The sequence below is a fragment of the Pezoporus wallicus genome, unplaced genomic scaffold, assembly GCF_028554395.1.
Source record: "Pezoporus wallicus isolate ANWC-B61680 ecotype Strahan unplaced genomic scaffold, APGP_CSIRO_Pwel_v1 contig_8333, whole genome shotgun sequence".
In the NCBI taxonomy this organism is placed as follows: domain Eukaryota; kingdom Metazoa; phylum Chordata; class Aves; order Psittaciformes; family Psittacidae; genus Pezoporus; species Pezoporus wallicus.
In genome coordinates, this window is record NW_026637037.1 from 1,957,287 (window position 1) to 1,971,036 (window position 13,750).

General features: G+C 41.2%; 1 protein-coding gene across 3 annotated transcripts in view; it reads right to left on the reverse strand.

The window, feature by feature from the left end:
- Positions 1–13,750, reverse strand: part of DPYD (dihydropyrimidine dehydrogenase) — a 346,003-nt gene that overhangs the window by 38,198 nt on the left and 294,055 nt on the right. For 2 of the 3 annotated variants that reach the window (XM_057402774.1, XM_057402776.1), the window contains one exon: positions 6,048–6,227. The exons of the other annotated variant lie outside the window; for it this stretch is intronic. In XM_057402774.1, coding sequence (XP_057258757.1) covers positions 6,048–6,227 — 180 coding nt within the window. The remainder of the gene's footprint in view (positions 1–6,047; positions 6,228–13,750) is intronic. 3 annotated transcript variants of the gene reach the window in all.

Sequence of the window (13,750 nt, forward strand, 5' to 3'; positions counted from 1 at the left end):
TATGACCAGGCCCTTTCCCCAAGTAAAACAAACCGCAGAGTACACAAAAAGAAAGATGTATTTTTGGCACTGCCTGGATGCGTTGGGTTGGGTTTTTTAAACCTTTTGCATGAGCAGTTGGATTTTCCTGGCTTCGTGTCCGTTGCCAGCAGTGAACGCACTAAACCCGCCACTGCCAAGGAGTTAACGTGAAGACATTGTTCCTTAATAGCCACGTTTACTGGCTGTGAATATGGAACTTTAAACTCGGTGCTTGAAGCACATTTAGCATAGAGTACATATAAAAACCCACAAAGATGAAACTACTTTAAACTCCCTTTAATAATCCCACTTCCTTTTGTTTTATCCATTTCTGCTGCAAATGGCTTCACCGTTAGGGAAAGATCTATTTTCTGTAACAACCCGCAGTTGCTGCGAGGAATAGCACTGGAGATAATCACAACATAAACTTCCATAATAGACCAGTTAGGGGGAAAAAATAATGTTAGGCAGGGACTTTCTTCTACAGATCGTTCAGGCTCGTAATTGTTTTCGGCTTGCAAATGCTGGGAGGTTCCCATAGTATCCTAAACCAAGAGGTTTCTTAATCAATACAGGCTCACCCTGAAGAGGCTATGCCTGGCAGAGAGCTGTATTTCAGGTGCAGGACTTAGCTAACGGTAAAAAGGAGCAAACAGCCCCCAGATATTTGTTTTTTCACTTCTGACTCTTCTTCAGAACTGCTCAGGCAAGATGGGAAAAAGGGTTTCTTCATCAATGTTAATTTGATTATAGCAATCTCTCTACTACCATGTGCCCTGTATTTCTGGACATGGCCACAGATACTGCTTTCTTCTGGGTTCTTTACGCAGCGCTGGAAACAAGGGGACAGTTTTTTACCATACTGGACAAATATACCTTCCTAAACAACAAGGAGCACTTCCAATAAGATCAACCGCGAAAACCTCTGCTCAGTGCAGGCAGTCAGAGGTCTTGAAGAATGTGAAGGCAGCCAAAGCTTGGTGCATGCATTGCAGTAGTGTTCCTGCATGGCTGGGAGTTCCCGTTTAGTTTATTTCTTTAATAGAAGAGCTAATTTAACATTTTGTATGAGATCTTGAAGGTAGAGCAAGGTTTCTTCTCTGCCATACCAAAGGCTATTTAGATTTGACTACAATCAAGTTAGGATTAGGTTTGTACTCTTCATAAGAAAGAAGGGCACATTTTAGTCTTACTGGGAAGACCATGCACTCAGGGAACAAATTAGCTTGCTAAATACAAGGTGATGAGAATTCTCACTGAAGTTCATACATTGCACATCGGGATCATTCTCTCATCAGTCTGCTGGTATAAACCACCTTCAATAAATGTGTTTGTATCAGACATGATTTTAACATTTTCAATAGAGCACAATCTTAACAGCTGAGGAGGAGCCGCAATGAAAACAAGTTTGGGCTGTGTTTTGGCTTTGGGTTTTGGCTATTTCTGGAAGCAAGATGCTTAAATTCTTACTTTTAATTCTTTTTCTTTTTCTTTTAACCTTTAAATATGATCAAAGAAATGTCAGGTTTTGCAAAACTGGTGCTGAAAGCAAGGTATGAAACATCCATATACATTTACATATATACCCACACCTACACTGCCCTATTTTTAATGCCTAGCTACCTGGCGTGTACAGAGGCCACTGCCTTAAGTACAAGTTTTATAGCTGACATTAGGTGGAAGTTTATGCAGGAGAACACTATAGTGCTTCTGTGAGCACCAGCGGACACCTGTGCATTCTGGGACATAACCACTTCAGCTCTCTGCAGTAAGATCAGTGAGCAACTACAAAAGAGTCCTGTAACAGATAAGGTGACACAGGAGAGCAAATGGTACCTCTGGGGAATACTGTACCTATGTAGGTACCAGGTGAGAACAGAGTGATCTTTATCACTCTGGTCATGTATCTTCCTGAGAAACTCAGGAACGTTATTTTAAGCCATAGCTTTGTTAATTCTGGATTATAGGGGTACTACCTGTGCTCTTCCCTCTTATGCAGCAACCCTAATAACTGTGGGTGATAAGACCGTGCCCTACATCTTAGCTGTCTTCTTGATCACATCATGCACTTGATCTCAGTCCTAAATTCATGCTGAGGTAAGTGTGCTTTTACAAAGGGTCTTCCTTGAGGGACCCAGTGAGCAGCAGTGTGGTGTCATCATTACCTTGCCATTCTCCCACTCAGTGGCAAGGTTTGCAAGCTGAGATTATAGCTGAGAGAAGCTGACACGTTTTATTCCATTCATTTCCTGGAAAGGTGATTTAGAGGGGATGTTAATGACAGTTATCTGTGTCAAGGCTTCAAATGTCAGGTCCTCCCCCCGAAAAAAAAACAACCAAAACCAAACACAAAACTAAAGCCATCAAAAAAGCAGTGAGGAAGGAAGCTCAAAAGGCTGTCTTTGTCCACCTTGGTAAGTCTGACACAGCATATGGGCTAGGACTCTCTTTGGAGCAGTTACAGGTAAGGCTACAACCACTGTTTTCCATAGCTCCACCAATTCCATTAGTCCATGGAGCTGGTGGAGCTATGAAAAACAGTATCACCCGGTTGACTGGAAGCCACAACTCAGGTTAGCACTTCTAGGTGGGAATCTGACTGCTATTACAGGTCACATCTTGGGCAATGGCAAGTATTGGCTATCAGCAGATATCTACAAGCTGGTTCCGAGGTGATAAATTTGGGGTTTATATACCAAAAACTGCATTCCACAACATTCTGCCCTGCCTTGGAATGGGTTGGACTGGATGATCTCCAGAGGCCCCTTCCAACACTGATGGCCCTGGGATTCTATCTTAAAATTATATGATGGAAAGTGTTAGTTTCATTAATTCAGAAGCATAAAAAGGTACTAATCAACATCATTCTCTTTTCCAGCCAGAAGCTGATGTTTGCTGTTACACTGCTTATTACAGAACACTATTTAGCACACTATTTTTCTTATTCTTTCTGTTTAGGGAGGAAATTATTGCGATAAATGTAATAACTGACAGTGATAACCATTCACTTTGTCCTTTATCTGGTGACTCCATGGCAAGACAGGTTCAGATTAACATCACGTGTACCACTGGGAAACAAACATTTACTTTTTAGTCTGGTCATCAAATGCTACAAGGTTTCATTACAAAACTCTCCTGTGGCAATGTTCTGCACACAGGATCTGTTTGATGCTGAAACCAGGACAGAAAATGAATTATCAAAAGAGTAGTGCACTGCTATATGAAAATATGGGTTTTCATTCAATAATGTACTGCGAATCAGAATAGATGCTATTATTATGAACATACTTAGCTGGGAATAGGATTCGTCCTAACTCTGTAATATATTCAAAACTGGGAGAGGCTCAATGAATTTTTATACAACCAGAAGGCAAGTGGCTCTTGAGGCTGGTGAAAAGAATCCTCCCTCAGTTCCTTCTCATTGAATTGTCAATTGCCTGAACTCCTTATCCCTGTGATTCTTCATTAAAATAAACAGGAATTTTATAACAAAATGGAGAGTGATTCCTTTATATTTTTACATTTACTGCACCAAAAATATTGACAAATCAGAATTAGTGTTTTTGCTTTTCTTTTCTTTGAATGCAAAAGTTCATCAGGATTTTCTGTTTAGCTCCTCACAAGGTTTTACTAAAGAAGCTGCGTTTCATCTCCCACTAAGACCAGGAAAACTTGGATAGCACCTTCTAAGCTTTTAAAATCATAATGCAAGATGACAGCCCTCACATTTTATTCCATGGATAATATATACTTCCCCACCCATCACTTTTATCGACGATAATATATACATAACATCAACAGGCTATCGTCTCTTTTCCAACAGAGTAAGGACGTGCTTTTTAGTGACTGTATGTTAGAAAGGGGATCAGAAGTGAGTGTTATGACCTGCTGCCAAGCAATCTAGATATCTGTGTTTGAAAGTAGAGGAAACTCCAGTACTGAACTAAATTTACCAGGCACAAGTACATGAAACCCAATATTGATAATAATTTATGAAAGTAAGAATACTGATTCCTATAATACTGCAAACCTAGTTTATGATAACATAATTACTTACACTAATAACACTGCTTAGGCACAGTCTTGCTAATTATGATACTATAAATATTAATGATATCAAGCCTTTGTATTTGATTGCCCCTGGTAGGATCATTTATCATGGTATTTCCTTTTACCTGTGTTGTATTATTTTCCTTCCTTTCCCCTTGAATGCTCACTCGTGGACAAACCCATCCTAAGCGTATGCCTAAAATACATCACTAACTTCTCAATGGAGCAGCGTGGTTAACTTTACATGTTATTATTTAGTAGCAACGATCCAATGGTATAAGTCGGCGCTAACGGGAATCAAATATACCACCAGTTATATTCTCTATGCCTTGTTCCTTTTAAATGCCTAACAGAGCCAGCTAGACAAGATTACACAGGGCTTTGTTTTCCATTCTTTTTCATGTGACCTGTTTCAAGTTAAAATTCCTTTGAATTATTAAATGCTTCCTTAAAGTGCCTTTTCACGCTACCTATTTAAAAGTTAATTATTGATGTAGTGACAAGTGGAAACGACTAAGAATTAGAATTATTTTTCCCTCATTCAAAAGGACATAAGAAACATCTTTGACAAGGGGTGTCTCTTTAGTAAAATGCAAAGGTAATCCCAAATAGAACACTGAACGCAGCTTTAAATAAGAATTACAACAAATCTCTGTTACATGATTTGGAAATGCTGTGGATGCTTCCACAGGTGTTAAAGGAAGGAAGTTTAGATGTAACCCTTTGAGCCTGGTTTAACTGCTTAACATAAGCAGATGAAAATGAAACTGCTTGTATCTTGGTTTATTTCTAAGCAGCGCATTATCCAGAGCTTTAGGAATAGGATTGTCTTTTCTCCTCAAAGGTAATGTTATGATTTTCAGAGCTCCACAGAGAACAACAACAACGTGGGAGTCTCTAATCTCCTGCTAAATCCAACTCCAGTCATCAGCAACAGTAAGTGGAGATTTGGAGGTGCCTGACACTCCAAATCCTATTCTTTTGTAATTCTTTACTTTTTACAACATTTTCAACAGTGTTCTATCAGAGTTTTGGAAGGATAATCAATAGGCATGATGTATCACTGATATCAGTCTTCAAAGTGAGCCCCTCTAGTAACTAGAAACAAAAGCTCAGCCTCCCTGCTGTGCGGGTATTTTGCTTAGAGCAGGAGCAGTAGGGCATCAGTAGGAAGCCAGTTACACCTCCCTGCTTCTCAGCATGGATGAGCCCATGTCCTGGTGGAGGGATGAGCAGCACGGGCATAGCTGCAACACACTGCAGCTGGCAAACGTCTCCAGAGATGCTTTTGTAGCAGGTAAGTACCACAGCAGACAAGAAAGGCAACCCAGAGGTTAGAGTTTCAGAGAGACCATAGTTTCTGTTCCTATTCCACCACATACTTTCAGGGTTTTAATGATCTTGCATTATTTAGTGTCACCATTCCTCACTCTGCCTTGCAGGTGGGTTGGGAGTCAGCATACATGAAGGACAATGAGATACTCAGGTACAACGACCAAAGAGCCACTCCTGATCCATTCTTCCCATTAACTCCTGGTTTGTGACAAGCTCTCTCGGCTGGTCAGCTCCAGTGCTGGCAAATTTTCCTATATCCTGACTGGAAAACCCAGATGCTTCTCGCACAGTGTTAGTATCAACGTGGATCAAATTGATCTTCATTAAAACAAGCAGTTCCAGACCTTGTTCCAATACATTTGTCATTTTACATCCTACACTTTCTTTGTGTTTTTAAAGACCTGGTGTTATGAATGAAGGGGAGAGATCATATTTATAGTACAAACGTTATTCTGTATCAAGTCCCTTCAATTTGTCTTTTAAGCTGCCCTCAGATGCTTGTTTTACTTGGAAGGAAAAAGACTTGGTGACTACTTGTGACAGCAGAGGTGTTTAACCAAGAAGCAGAAACTGCATACAATGGTTATGAAATTGCATCCAAATCAGTGTCAGTATGCAGGAATGGCAGTCAAACAACATACCTGTCCCATCAGATCAGCAATACTAGGTACTGGTTTTCCTTTCTGATGGCGCATGGTTGCAGGGCTCTGTCCATTCCAGTCTTCGAGCTCCTCAATGCTTTTCAGGTAAAGCAGAGCTTGCAGTCCAGTGCAGTAGTCATCGATAACAGTGAAATCCTGATTCTGGATTGCACTGCACACCTGCAAAACGTCAGTCCATTATCAGCAACATCCTGGCAAAGGAGCATTCGGTATTAATAAACTCTTTGGATTTACTGATTATCAGAGGAACCTTTCTGCAACTCCACTGGGAAAGAATGACAAGAATTCAGGGTATGAATTGGCTGCTTAGTCTTATGCTATAATACCACCACTGCAGTTCAGTAAAAGAAGGACTCAATAACACTAGCTATGCCTGGGTTTTCTAATCGCAGCCCTTAGACCAGACCGGAAGGATGCTCAGAAGGAAGCCTGCAAGCCCAGCCCCAAGTGTGCCTTCTGGTGTGCTGATGCTGAGCATGCCAAAGACAAACCACCCCAGGCCTCTCCCAGCAGACAGACAGTGGTATTCCCCAGCCTGCTCTGCTCAGGATGCACAGACATATCCAGTTAGGTCCCAGTCAAGCAAATCACAGAACTACAGACCTGTTGAGGCTGCAAGGTATCTCTAGACACTGCCTGGGCCAACCTCCCACTTCACAGAAGGGTCAACTAGAAGAGGATACCCAAGACTGTGCTGTCAAGGTGTGAGCATCCTCAGGGACTGCACAACCCGGCAACAGGAATCGGTGTTCATCCTCCCTTGCAGCTTTTCCTCCTATTTAAATGGAATTTCCTGAGTTCCCATTTGTGCCCATTGCTTCTTGCCCTTTCACTGCGTACTGCTGAGAAGAATTTAGCTCCAATGAAAATGTCTCAGCAAGCAACACCCATGAAGCTGACCTGCTAGTACGGGTGAGCATTGCCAGGTATAGAACAGGACGGTCCCCTTCTGCTAATCCCCATTTGCCATGCAGTGGTACTGGGAGGCCAGGCCACTTAGATGCCTTAGATAGCAATACAGCTTTATAAACACACCAGACAATGATTCCTGACCTGCAGAGCTTAACATGTAAACACAAAACTACTGAGAGCAGGTAATAACTGGCCATTTATACATGTATAATCTGTGTATATATATATACGTGTGTATATGTATGTATACATACATGTATAATCTGTGTATATATATACATGTAGAATCTGTAGATATATGTATATATATATACATAATCTGTGAATATATATGTGTACATATATGTATATATACATGCATAATCTGTATAATTGGCCATTTATAGAGATCCTTCTGGACCACTTTGTGGGTTCTAACTCAGATTTAAACCCAGAGAGATGCAAACTGACAAGTGCATAAAAAAATCCCTGACTCTTCTCTGAACACCACCTCATTAGCTAAACTCTAATCATCCATCAGTGACGAGGTGCAGGGTTGGTTGAGTCCCATTCATTGTCAGTCCCTGGAAAGGCTCTGAAATTCCAGCTGTGTCAGCGTTTGCAGAACTCTGATTCAGCTTTTCTTCTAAAACCTAAAAATAATACTCCTGGTAATACCTACACATACACACTTAATGAACACCACAATGAAACAGCCACCTTTGTTAGAACATGAATATGTGCACATGCACAGACACATCCATACTCCCTGGACATGAAAACACACCATGAATCATAACTTTGAGACTTAAAAAATATATAAGGAGATATATATAATCGCTTTTTCCAATCTCAGGAATGATTATACAACTTGCAATCCTGAAGACAGGTACCCATCACATTGTATAATACCACATCCTATGGCTGTAGAAGGGAAAATAAGGGCAAACTATAAAATAAGCACAAGAACATCTGCTATGCAGTGCATTTACATCACCCAAAATCTGTTTCTCTTGAGAAACAGTGTGGGCATTAATTAGGTCTGTTATAACTTCCACAAACCTCAAGGCTTTGCTATTTCCAGAGCAATTATAAAGAACATCCTCACAATAATACAAGTTATTTAATTGTAAAACTCAACTGTTGCGTATTTAAACCAGGATTTCTCTCTGTTTTCAGTGCAGGGGTAAGGCTTTCATTAGTTATTCTTAAAACTACAAAAAACTGAAGGAAAAGATACAGTTAAAAGCCATGTTATGTCACTTGAAACAAGTTCAGGCACTGTTGTCAAAACCCTGCAATGCTTTGACAGCATATATACGCATGAGATCCACTGGAGGATACCTGTAATAACCTTATAAATAAAGAGGCTTTTACTGTTTTCCATCTGGTGGTGCAGTGTTATGAACTGCAGTCATATACAAATGATCAGAAGATGATACCACTCTAAAAGCCAACATTTGCTCCCTGTGAGTCTATGGGCACTGGCTGCCTTCCCTGGAAAGCCAAGGAGGCTCCAGAACGGAAGGGAAAATGCAACTCTTCAAAGAAAAAATGTAAATATCATCACTTAAAATAGCTGTTACATGAAATGGAAAGGCTCAGAACCAGAATTAGTGCTTTCAGACAATCCTCCTCTCCTGTAGCAGCCTTATGACGATGGTGGTAAATGGCGTGGAGAATAAACCAAAGACATGCCTTTCACTGATTTCACTGTGATAAAAGCAAGTTATGGGCCTTTCCTGGAACAAGAGCTATTCAAACATTAACACCTATGAAACTAACAGAAAGAGTTTTGCCACGGTTTTGGCCAAACATTCCAAGCTTGGGAATTTCTTACATTACACATATCAGATGTGAGGTTAAGGCTTACAGAATCTCCCATGAATCAGTGTAGAAGCCTTTGCTGCATTTCAGAAGGTGGTGAACAAAGTCAAGCTAAAACCCTGACCCATCAGCCATGACAATTTCTACACCACAGAGAGAGGTTTTTAGCATCATCCCTGGCTGCCTCAGCATCACCAGTTTAAATGACACTGTGCTCTCTTTTCAGCACGATAGAAGCGGCAGGACAGTAAACCAGGTAAGAATCAAAGTCACGCATCTGGAAACATCGCAGAAGAACTGACTTGACCCATCTCCACACATCATCAATGTCCTCACTTCACTCCTGCTGCCTACACTGGGAATAGGCATGCTTCCCCTCCCTTGCAAAGCTAAACGTCCAGGTCTTGCTCACACTGATTAGAGCAGCAGCACGAAACTGAACTGCAGCAAGCACTGCCCACTCAGCTCCTCCCCTCGGCATCAGGCTTTTATTAAGCAGTCATTTAATCCCAGACTGGTTTGGGTTGAAGGGACCTTAAAGCTCATCCAGTTCCAACCGCCTGCCATGGGCAGGAACACCTTCCACTAGAGCAGCTTGCTCCAAGCATGGCAGAGATGGCATCTATTTAAGATCCTTTGATCCCAAATGATCCAAGCGAATCTGTGTAAATTAACACTCATCTATTCACTGACCCAGGCTTTCACCTGAAACATAGGATCACAGTAACAACTAGGTTGGAAAAAACCTTTATGACCATCAAGTCCAACCTTTACATTTATGTAGGAAGTAGCTTTTTCTTCTTTGGAAGACAAGAGACAGGCCCTGTGAGTAAACTAAGTGACAGAGTGAGGTCCAGACCACAATAAAGCTGTTAGCTGTCCTCCTGTCTGTGTCCGTCTCTAGCTTTGGACCAGGACTTGCACTAGAAGAGAAAGGTGCTACATTTTTAACATATATTATTCAAATTGCACTAATATACAAGGAGATCATTTTGCATTAACTTGGTTTTACTGCTCTGTAGAACTCTTACAATCCCATTCTTAACATCTGACCTCCTCCCCTTTTGCCCCAGGGCAAGACTTCAATGATTGCCCCTTATATCCCAAAAGAGACAAGCGGGCCAACATGCTATGTCCGATCAATTATATCATGCTCTCAGTATTCCTGAAATCTAAACACGTCCAGTATGAATTGCAACCGTAGGTTACAATTCTAATCTACACAGACATGTCTGAGATGCTTAAGGACACAATGCCTGCTTTGCTGCTGGTAAATCAAACATACATCAAATGATCTCACTGGGGAATGGGGATGCAAAAACGAACCACAGACTAAGGGTCTAACTAAATCTGTTCTGCAAAATGCAACGATGGGAGAGGCATGCAAAGGTCCCTGCTGATGTCCTGCATGAGAAATGGCCCGTTTGCTCTCTTACTAAATAAACACAAATACTGAGTTCAACTTTGTCAAAGGATGCAGAGCCAATGCAAACCTTACTTGAGGAACTGGAGTAAGCTGTCAGGAGATTATTATGGTGTAAAAAGGATTCTGCAGGTGACAGGATTTTCATTAATCACTCACTTTGATCTAAAACTTTTAATTCATGTATTTTGAAGAAGATCATTACTGGTGACAGGTACGACCACACCACTTATAGAACACTGTAAATGCCTTTGCAGCAGAATCATTACACAACAGAGAGATGGCGATTCCTGAAGTCTTTACTGAAGCAAACTGCTCTGTGTCAGACCCTTTAGGTTCTGTCCATAGTCTCTGTTTCTAGGAGCAATGGGAAAGATTGCTCCAGAAAACTTACCTAGACATTGCATTTTGGTTTTGTTGCCCAAAACTGGATGTGGTTCCTGCCCAAACTTTGGCATATCCTGGGGGGTCTGTGTGGAAGACCTGTGCTATCTGGGCAGAACATGGACAACGTAGCTAAGGCATTTCCAGCCAGATCATTCACTAAAGCAATTTCTGTTCAAAGATGTGCTTGCGTTTTCTCACTGGGGGACGTTGCAGGGGAGAAGACATTTTCTCTAATCCTAGAAAGAGGAAACAATGCACCCCTCTTCATGCACTGCTCTGTTTCCTTTCTCTTACCCCACTACCTTCAGTTTTTATATAAACTCATTATTATATGATGAAATCCCAGCTGGGCAGGTGATGGTTGGGAAAATGGTGCCAAAAATGAACCTATTCCCCACCTGCATTCCCTCTATTCCATCAATAGCAGAGATTTCAGCAGAAGAGATGAAGATCTAGATATGCTTGTATCACTTCTTCCCTTCACTACTTTTAACTAACACAATGTAGTGTGTGTATAACCTCATGTACTGCTAGTTCACCATAAGAGGCTGGAGCAGGGCAGAGAATCCAGCCTGTTTAATAACATGTTGCCTTGCAATGAGTGTTAAGTATTCTTGGTGTGACTAAATCTGTGGGAACAAGAATGCTGCAGTGTTTGGCAGCAGCCACGGTCCTATTCAGAATTGACTGAAAGCATTACTAAAATCCTTTGCCAAGAATGAATCTGTGATAAGGACACAATAGCTTGGGGAAAATGTTAGTTTTTACACCCCTCTGAAATAAACATTTCTCTCTGCAGAACCTGGGTGTAAAACAATTGTCAGTTCTGGAAAACAGAAGGAACAGTACGGAGGCAAATGGGTGGCAACGATACACAGCCTACAAGTTAGAAGATTGATGGGTACAGATTTGTATACACAAACACAAATCACATCGCTTGACTGCTCTACCATATTAGTTTCCACTTGTAGCTGTACAGCATCAAAGGGACATCACTCATGTCCCCATATATTGCATTTAGTGGTAATGGAAAGGACTACCAAAAAAAAGGAACCCAGAAAAAAAAAAAATCAAAGCAAGAGTTTCTAAGTAGTTTCCTGGCAATTGAGACAGAGGCTCTTTCATCTGTGCTCTAACTGTGGCAGGGCATTGATTTAAACTCCTTCTGAGATCTCAAATGCTTTTATATTCTTAGGTCTTGCTGGCTGCTTTCTTTTTCCCATTTTTTTCCCCCTCAAATGATAAAATTCCAGCATTTAGCAGAATGGCATCTTTCTTCCCCAGAAGATGGAGACTTAATTCAGCTCTGGCTCTAAACTGCAGAGGGTCTCTGTAAAAAATAGCTCTCACAATGCCATCGGATTAGGAATTTGGCCTTTGACTTCACAATTCTAATATTCTTACCATAGCAAGTGGATAAACAACTATTGTACCTGTGAGTGTTTTTACAATGGATTAACAATTCCACATTTCCATTAATATGGTTGACTTCCTTTGAAGTACTTTTGGCTGATATGCCCAAATGGTTAGCAAACAATGTACTGGTTAGATTTTAGATGGTATTTCCAATTTTAGCATTATTTACCATCTTCTTCTACTAAAAATCCTTCCTGATAAGCACTGAAGACAGAAATCCACCTTCCTGTTACACAAACATTTATGAATGACTCCAAGCTGGTTTTCCATGTACAGCTGAGGCTGCTGCTTTTCTGATGAGTGTCTATTGATTAATATTCTGGTGGAAAAAGACCAAAGTTGTAAATGAATACAAGGTGCTTCAGGAAGGATTCTGTTTGTGCCCACCTGGGTATCCATATAAATCCACAGCCTTTATTGTAGTGGACAAGAGCAGAGTTCTAAGCTGGGTAAGGCATACATACAGTGTAAAATGTATTCTCAAAAGCAACTAGCAAAAATTGACTCAAGTAAAGGGAGATCTTCCTGGGCCATGCAATCTATATGCTGCAGAGCTCTTGCCTATGGAAATAAAAACGCGCGTTTTCCAGCCCCTGTACAATGATTTAGATGTGCCCAGCTCTACCAAGTGAAAAGCCTTGGCTGGCTGACACAGGACTCATAATAATGCGCTATGGGAATAAGGAGACAAATAAAATACCCTCTGAGAGAGGTTGCTGTGCTTCCTATCTTCAGGATGCCAAGGTCTATGGAAAGACTGCTTGTATAACAATGGTTCCTCCTCCTCATGTCTCTTTGAACACTGACTTACCACCACATTAACTGCGTAGCCTAAATTATCCCTTCTAGCAGCAATTGTTACTTTTGTTAGAGGATATTGGGATTAAGAACATGAGGTGACATGGATTATCGGACACCGTGGTGAGCTCTCTGGAAAAAAAGTGGGATTCTTTGTTTTAAAGCACAAATCTGTTAAGGAAGAAAAATCTTACCAAATATTGATACAGTACAGATGGAATGATTTGATTCATTCACATTAGCTGCTCAAATGACTCTAGAGACACAGGTTAGCAGATGGGATGTTACTTAACAAGGCTTGAGTTACTAGATCGGTATGCAGAGCTGATTTGGATGAAGGACCACAAGTAAGGAAATCAGGATGCAGTAAGCGGGCAGCAAAAAGAGCCACCCAGCATGTGCTGAAGCTGCAGCAGCCTCCTGAGATGAAAAGATTCCCTACTACCAAAGTGGCTCCCATTGGCCCAGAGACCCCAAAGGACCTGATTCTGGTCAGACCCTGTTCGTGTACTGCGCCCCAGAAACCTTGGGCAAGAGTGAAGGAGGAGAAAAAAGTCTAGAATCCATTAGCCACTTATCAGATGAGGGCACAGCAAGGGATAAGAGCACTCTAAGGGATCCTTTAGGAATGTTATCCAACGCATTAATTCCTAGCCTACTCAGATGTGTTTTTCCTCCCCTTAAATTCTTCTCTGCCAATTAATGTATCTTTGATGTAAATCACTCAAAACTGAGTATTCCGGAGTGGAAAACTGGTACTTACCAAGGGAGCCTGAGTGATGCAATTCTGCATCCCCTGTCTTTGAGAGGGGAAATGCAGAAGAAGTGGAGAATATTCAGAAGGCTCCCTGAGGTAACTGTGGCTTTTTTTCCCCTGTGAACCACCCCTAGAGGAATGGGTATATTTCCTTATCTCACTAAAGCATTCTGTCTGTTCTTG